Source organism: Ammospiza caudacuta, chromosome 2, assembly GCF_027887145.1.
Source record: "Ammospiza caudacuta isolate bAmmCau1 chromosome 2, bAmmCau1.pri, whole genome shotgun sequence".
Lineage (NCBI taxonomy): Eukaryota > Metazoa > Chordata > Aves > Passeriformes > Passerellidae > Ammospiza > Ammospiza caudacuta.
In genome coordinates this window covers 116,178,519-116,186,942 of record NC_080594.1, presented here as the reverse complement: position 1 = coordinate 116,186,942, position 8,424 = coordinate 116,178,519, and the positions used below count along the sequence as shown (strand labels likewise).

The 8,424-nt window shown below is 49.4% G+C and overlaps 1 protein-coding gene across 1 annotated transcript; it reads left to right on the top strand.

The window, feature by feature from the left end:
• Positions 1-2,353: 2,353 nt before the first annotated feature.
• On the top strand, positions 2,354-4,875 carry CRYAA (crystallin alpha A). The gene is made up of 3 exons (XM_058800149.1): positions 2,354-2,542; positions 3,515-3,637; positions 4,666-4,875. Exons 1-3 carry the CDS (start codon positions 2,354-2,356, stop codon positions 4,873-4,875), a joined length of 522 nt encoding a protein of 173 aa, XP_058656132.1.
• Positions 4,876-8,424: the final 3,549 nt, after the last annotated feature.

Below are 8,424 nucleotides of genomic sequence, written 5' to 3'. Positions count from 1 at the left end.
TTGGATTTGGCTTTGAGCAACCTGGGCTTCCTCTTTCCTCCTGGCCTCAATAATCCAGGGAATAATCTGGGGGACACTCTGGAGGTCAGAACTCAAGGGTTTGGCAGTGTTGTGAGGACTGAAGGATGCCCAGAGAGGATCCTGCCATTGTGAGCATTGCTCCCTGTGCTCCCACCATAACCCCTGATTTGGGAAACACAGAGAGGATGTTCCCAACACACTTTAGGGATGGCATTCACCCCTCACCCCTCACCTGGGCCCAAATGGTCTGTCAGACCCCCAAATCTCATTTTCTGTGTGAGCACAGTTCCCACAGTTCCTCTACCAGCCAAATAAATAACTTGCTTTGTGTGTTCCAGTGAGTGCTTTTGGGATTTGAATTTGTTCCTGTGTCTCTCCTCTCATTTTTCCTCTTACCCTGCACATCAGGTGATGCATTCTGCATCAGGTCACTGCTGCCAGCTGGATAAATACAGGTTAGCAGGTCTCTAGAACTGGCTGGCTGAGGAGAGATATTTTTTTTCACTGCCAGGACAAATCTCACAGAGTTCTTGAAGAAAAAAATCTCAGTAGTGCTTTATGACTCGTTTGCTTCCCCCTAATTCCTCTAACAAAATGACAGATTTGGTACAATGGGAATAAATGAGGGGTTTCTTGTGGTTTCCCCCTCCATGGCTTGAGGAGTGACTGATCTCTTTTTAACACCTGATTTTAGAAAATCCTTCATGCCTGAGAGCCAAGGCCAGACCATGGGACCTTTTCTTACTGGAGCCATGTAAGGTGGAGCCTAAGCTTTTGTCTGTCTTAGCAGTCTTTACTGTGGTTTTGGGTGGTTTTGCTTTTCATGAAGGAAAGTCTCTGTAACAGGATCTCCTGGTTCCTACAATTCCTCCAAGGCCAAGGATTTTCCAAGACCACACGGTGCCTGGATGCCAGGTGATTCCCAGCTGGATATCATTCAGTGCTAGAAAAGCCTCAGTGCTTTTCTCAGTTCAGCTCCTCTGGCCTGAAATGATCTGGTTTCTCCCAAAGAAGAGGACAAGATCTCAACCACCCTTAGTTTCTGTAGTCCCTGACAATGTGAGAGGATGATTCAGCCCCTCATATCTGAAGTGCCTTTTGGAAGTGCCCTCTCCTCTTTTCCTGTTCTCTGCCGACTGCAAAAAGGCCCTGAGATGCACAAAACCCCCCACACTGGTGCTTCTACTGCTCAGAGGCTCCTGGAACACAACCCCTGCATCTCTGGATGAGATGGAAATGGGTTTTCAGCTGTGGCCACAGGCTGTGAGCCCAGCTGTGGAGCTGGGCAGCCTGGCTGCCCTTTCAGAGCCCAGCCACCTCAGCTCTCTGGCAGAGCCTGCGGCTCCGGCGGCGGGCACAGTGCCCATTGCCCGGCAGCCCAGGGTGCCAGCTGACCCCTTAAAGGAGGCTTTTAGGGAAACAGAAATGAAAAACAGCTGTAACCAGAAATGCATGTTAAGCAGGATCTGTGCTGTGACACCATGAGATAAATGGATCTCCCACATCACTCCTAAATCAAAACAAGGACACTCTCAAGAGCAGCTTTGGGACCAATGTTACGGTGGGAGACCAAGCTTATTTTTCTTTCTTTCTTTAGCACAATTATTTTTTGTTGAAAGTTTTTGTTTTGTCAGACAAAAAATGATGCTCTGCATCATTTGTTAGCCCTGCTTCCCTGCCAGTCCTGCCATGATCCCTGTGCCAGGGGCATCAGGCCCCTCTTGAGTGGCAGAGGCACTTTGTAGTGTGTTACAAAAAAGTTTCCCCTTCTTCAACCTGAAACCGACCCTTTTTCCTTGCTTGGAGGAAAGCTGTTGCATTTATTTGGAAGAAATATTGAGTTTCTGCTTCAAGGAGGGGCAGAAAAGAAGCAAATTAATGAAATCCAGGGTCAGGTTATGAAGACCCATGGAGCAGATCTCTTTCAGAAGCATCTTTGAGTTGCCCACCGGGGTGTCCTGCTCAGCCTGCTTGATTCCACAGGGGACATGCCAGCACCCCTGGGCACCCTGTGCCTCGCAGCCTGCTGCCTGGCATCATCCCTCCAGGACATCTGGCACCGATTCCAACCAGACTGTCATTTCCAGGTCAGTCTCCACATTTCTGCTGACCACGTTGCCTCCATCATGAGATCATGTCTTTCCAGAGGAATCCTACTAATGCCTTCATTCTGCCAGGCCGGTATATATAGGGGGAGCTTCCCTGGGGCTGCACTCCAGCCAAGGCATCGCCGTCTCCCCAGCAGCGGCGCTGCCCCTTCTGCTCTCCCCTTGCAGCCACAGGTCTCAGCAGCAGCAGCAGCAGCAGCAGCAGCAGCAGCAGCAGCAGCAGCATGGACATTACCATCCAGCACCCCTGGTTCAAGCGTGCTCTGGGACCCCTCATTCCAAGCCGTTTGTTTGACCAGTTTTTTGGAGAGGGTCTCCTCGAGTATGACCTCCTGCCTCTGTTCTCGTCCACTATCAGCCCCTACTACAGGCAGTCCCTCTTCCGCAGCGTGCTGGAGTCGGGCATTTCAGAGGTAAGGGCCCTTTGATTTCCTCTCCTTTCCTTCCTCTCCCTCCTTGTGCCTCCAGCTGCTCCTCTCCACCCACATCTCACATTTCCTGGACAAGGAAGACCCCAAAGCCACTGCCAGGCACAGCCCACCCACCCCTTCTTGGGCACAAAGGGGAGCCCTCACTGGGGACAAAGCTTCCTGTCAGAAACAGGAACCATTCTGGCTCCTTTTGAGTGTTGTTTCCAACACAAGAAGGTTGGTTTTGTTGTTCTGTGCCCCACCACCTGGATAGTGGAGAAGAGCAAGGCTGCTCCCAGAATTAGTGCCTGTGAGGGCAGCTCGCCATGGGAGAGGACCCTGGCAAGTGGGAGCTTTCTCCACCTTCTCCACCTTGGGAGCTTGGTGGTTTTTGCAATCTCTCACTGAAGGACCCCAGAGCAATTTTCTGTAGGAGAATGTGTAGCTATGGGGTCTGTGATCTGAAATTCAGGCCCAGGTACTTTCTGTAGCCCTCTCTTACTGCTTTCCTCCCAGAGCTACGACCACAATGAAACCATAAATCACTGAAAGGACAAAACACGTGCTCCCAGAGAGTCTTACACTGGTTTCCATCCCTTCTCTGTGCCTGGCCCATCTGGCAGGTCACTAAGTGCTAAAGGGTCCCCTTTAGAGCAAGAATAGCAGCAAGGATAATAACACCTCTCCCCAGAGCAGTAGCCAAGGTGCAGACACCAACCATGGCTTCCTGGTGACCCTGACACCAACCATGGCCTCCTGGTGACCCTGACACCTCCCACAGCCTCTCAGCGACCCTGACACCTCCCACACCCTCTCCCTGGGTCCCCACAATGGGAAGAAAACCCCTGCTGAGGCCCATAGTCACAGAAGGACAAAGTGCCAGAGCACCCCTATTTTATCCTTTGACCTGTGGTGATGTTGGCAGTGCCCCACAGCCAGAGCTGGGGCCTCACTGTGTGACAATGCTTGTTTCAGGTGAGGTCTGATCGAGACAAGTTCACAATCATGCTGGATGTAAAACACTTCTCTCCCGAAGACTTGAGCGTGAAGATTATTGATGACTTTGTGGAAATCCATGGCAAGCACAGTGAAAGGCAGGTAAGTGGAAGTGATGGTGATGGTGGAGCAGCTGGAGAGTCCAGCTCTGTTTTCCTTCTTTCCAACAGTTCTCAGCTGAAGGAAAAACAAAAAAGACTATATCAGAAGAAGGAGTTAATTATGAATTGTCATTATTGGCATGGGCTGTTTCCATAGAGCCCCCACCTGATATCTGAAAATAACAAGCTAATCCACCCCTCTTTTGTTTATTTTCAATCATCATCTTCCATAACCATCAGATGACCATGTCCATTGTTCACTAATAACACTGAGCCAGACACAGAACATCATCTGGCACTACTGAAGCATGGCTGAGTTTTCATAAGCCAGAATCCTTAGTGAAAACAGAGTTTTTATATGCCAGTCTGGGAGAGAAAAGCAAGAGCAAACTAAACAAAAGAAAACCAACCAAGGGCCTCAGGCTTGGAAACTTTTAACACGGATGTCATGGAAATATCTGTGGGGGTCAAAAAGTGAATTATACCAGCAGGGGTTTAATTCTTCTCATACACATTTTTGGCTAGACAAGGCTCTAGCCTGGAAACAGTATGTATTTTTAAATACAGTTATTATTCTCATGGCCAACTTTAAAAAAATAATTGTGACTTCTCATTCTTTTGGCCAAAAAAAGAAGGGGGCCAGGATTGTGTACTTTGGCTGACACAGCATTGCAGTCTGATAAATAAATGCATGGCTGCACACGTCTGCCTTGCCTTTACCTTCCCAGGCCTCCAGACTTTGTCTCCAAGCGTCCTTTGAAATCAGAAGCCCAAATCAGATCCCAGCCTGGGATCAAACCTATGGCCAAAATCACTCCCTGCTGCTGTGCTCAGCTCTTGCAGCTTCACAGGTGTCAGGGGGGACAAAGCTGTGAAATTAACCCTAGCAGAGGTGTGCCCAGCGGTCCCGGCAGTGCAGTGTCACGATAAGCCAGGGAGATCGTGGATGTGGTTCTCCAAGGGACATGGACAAAGGGAGGCACGAGGAGTTTCTGACACACCTTCCCCCCTTTCCCCACTGCCTCTCAGGACGACCACGGCTACATCTCCCGGGAATTCCACCGCCGGTACCGCCTGCCCGCCAATGTGGACCAGGCTGCCATCACCTGCTCGCTGTCCAACGATGGCATGCTGACCTTCTCGGGCCCCAAGGTCCCCTCCAACATGGACGCCAGCCACAGCGAGAGGCCCATCCCCGTGTCCCGGGAGGAGAAGCCCAGCTCGGCGCCCTCCTCCTGAGCCCGGCAGCGCTGGGCTGGCTGCCACCACCTGCAGGTCCCGCTCCCAGAGCCTTGGCGTAGATATCAGTGAATGTCTAGAGGGGTTTCTTCTCTTGGTTCCTCCCCCACTTTGTTTCCTTCTTTTTTTTGTTTTCTTCTTTTTTGTTTTCCCCCTCTTCCCTCGGATGGAACGGGGGGCTGGGTGAGCAGCTGGTGGACTTGGAAGCTTAAACCTGGTGGGGATGGCACGGGTGGCAGTGCTGCCATGCTGCTGTACTTGCTGAAAGGGTCTTTGTCTGGTGCTGTAGCCCATTTCTGCCATCAGATAGGAAGGAGTGCACGAGTAACGCTGGCTGCTGGTGCACCAAGCCTCGAGACAAGGCTTGGGACAGGGGAAAAGCCCTGCAGAATTGCTGTACCTCACAACTGGTTACTCTCAAACAGCAACAGAGCCAAGCCCCACACTCAAGACCCCGAACCTGCCATGAGTTCCTTGCAACCGCAGGAGAAATAATAACAACAGCAATAATAATAATTACCAATAACATCTCACCTTCGGGGGGTTGCAATGTGTATTTTTTTTTCTTTCAGCAAAGTGTTTAAGTGTCTCTGTTCACACCTCTGCCCTGTCATTTCCCTCTGGGACAACTGACAGGAGGACAAGCACGTCTTTCCACCGTCTTTGTAGGCCCTCGGGGGGGAAAGAGGGGGGCTCACCACTGTGCAGAGGCTTCCCATCCCCAGCCAGCTCTCCCCAGCCTGTGTGTGACACACTGTCTCCCTTGCTCTCCTGTAACTCTAGGGTAGCTCCACCTCTCCTGCTGGTATCTGGCGCTCAGCCTGAGAACGTGGTCAGTGGCGGTCAATAAAGTGATATAGGAAACACGCAACTGGCGTTGGGGGTTTCATTTCTTCCTTTGGAAGGCTCCTGAAGGTCACTGTGGTGCCCAGCACCACTTGGAGGATGTGCTTTCCACTGCTGTTGTGAGGATGGCTCACCCTTTCTTTTGCGTTCCTGTTATCCCTCATGCAAACAAAACCAAAAGTGTCGGGACCCGGGACATTCCTCTGGCGGCCCTGGGTGATTCGAGACCCTGGCAAGGGGGCTCAGAGACCTTGGCACAGAGTCAAAAACACCTGTGCCTTCGATTTTAACCCATGGAAACAATTACCAACTTTGTGTGAAGATTTACAAGCCACAAGGGTTTGAGTAGAATGATAGTTAATTTGTCACAGGGTGAAAATGTAGAATTTTTGGGTTTTTAGGTTGGGGGTTCAAGAGGCAAGATGGAGGAGTCTGGGCATGTCCTGTCCTTCTTTTTCTTGTCCTCCATCTTCTGCTGTGATGGTGGCACTTTTAGATTGGTTTAGAGTAGAGACAGAATGTCTAACATAGGTGATAGGTATTGGAGAATTATTGTAAATAAAGCATATGTAGTTTTTAGTATAAAAAGTTAACACCACCCCAAAAGGCAAGAACTGTGCCACAACTCGACCTGTTGGACAAATCTCAGCAGGTCAGAGAAAGGATGTGATAGATGAGGAAAAATAAACAACCTTGAAAAGCAGAACTGACGAATCTCAACTTCTTCTTTAGTTGTGGGGCTGGAAAAAAGAGACTTTCCAATACCTCGGGGTCATCTCAACCACAGAAACCCGAGACCAAAGGATCAGAGAAAGAACAAAACTCAGCCTGACCACCACACCATTCCTTCAGACCACTGGGTCAGTACAAACAGCACTTCAAACCTCATGCCCAATGGTACCATGTGACAGATTTAATCTGAAATTAATGATTAAGGTTGTTTGATGGCAGCATGGGTGGGGTGGAGGTACGAGCTCTCCCTGCAGTTTCCACGCATAAAATCCACAGCTCCAGTGTATGACAATAGCCAAGAGTAAAGGTTTCAGCACTCATGCTCTGCTCAAACAGCTTTCCACACAGATGGATATCCAGGGTGCTCAGGAAAGCCCCTACCTCTCCATAATTTACCACATAGGTATAATCATCTCAGACAGTTTTTGCTCTGCCAAAAGCTGAGCCCACCAACCTCCTCTTCTTTGATGCTGATTAGCTGTGAAAAACAGAGGAAATAAATGCAGTTGTTTGTTGGTTTTTTCTTTTTTTCTCACAGTGTGGGCTTAGATATTAATATGAGCCATAAACACAGAAGCTCTGAGACTATTTAAATTTAAAAGCCACTTGCTTCTGCCATATCTAGGCCAAAACTCAGGGAGGGCTGGGACTTCAGGAGCAGAGGCATCATCTCTTATCCAGACAAATCGAATGTGCCCCAGGGCTCATCCCCTAAGTGATCATTACTGGGACCAGCATCACAGCACCTGTGGCAGAGCCTGGGACAAGGCTGCAGGAGGGGGAAAGAGCTGCAGATGCAGGAGAAAGCAAAGGAGGGAGATGACTGTCTGGTAATTAGAAAGCAATAAAATCCCCTCAGCGTCTGACACTCTTTTAAACCATTTTTTTTACTGAGATTAATTACTGGGCAATCTCAGAGCTTTCTACCACAAATTGTGCAGCCCCTGTTGTGTTTGCATCTCCGGGGGAAAGGCATGAATGAGTGCACTTTGGGAAAGGGCAATTCCATTTCAGGGGGGAGCTGTGGCTGCAGGCATGGAAAGGACATTTTAACTGAAGCTGCCTCTTTTTTTTGCCTGGTGCTAACAGGTCACCAGCCTCTGCTGCCTTCCCTTCAGATGCATCTTTTGCCAGAGCCTCGGTGCCTCCCTGCCATGTGCTGACACCTCTCCCCTTCCTGACAGAAACCCAGCAAAGCCAGGAGGAAAAAAAAAATCGAATCCCAGACATTTGACCCCCATTCAAACCTCTCAGAGGTGTAAAAATAAGGAAACAGATTTTGAGCGTGATCTGTGTGCAGATGTTACCTGAGGTGCCTGAGCATCCTGTGTGTGTCTGTCAGGGCCATCAAATGACATTTGAGCCATTTGTGGGCCCCTTTTTATGCCTGGCTGGCAGAAAGTGAGAGTTTTGATAGGAAATGATGACAGGAAATCAGGGCAGGTTTGAGGCAGGCCAGGAGCCACACAGGGAGGCAGCAGCTCAGGACCCATACTGCCCCTCACTTTTGGGGACACCACACCATGACTGCCTCCCTGCTCTGTGAAGGGATGATTTTAAAGCCTTTTGCAATCCATAAGCTAATTAAACCCATAAGCAGCTCTGAAAGCCTCTGTGCAAGGGCATTGGGGTGTCTGGTGGTGTTTTGTGTGGGACAGGGAATGTGTCCCCAAATCCAGAGCCCCTCTGACCCCAAAAGGCTCATCCACTTGCAGAACAGCTTGAGCAGTGCCACTAATGCCTGTGTGTCACTCAAAATATTTCCATTTTTTTCACCCAGAAATCTTCCCAGTCACATCTGTCCAGGATTCTCCTCCTCTTCTCTGCAAAAATTATTGTTTCCCTTTGCTGAGATTGTAATTTAAAGAAATTCTTGTTATTCATAACCTGTGGTGGTTTCAGGAAGGAGCTCTTCACCACAACTTTCTTTACAAATTCACCTGTTAGTAAGGTGTTGATAACACTCTTTAA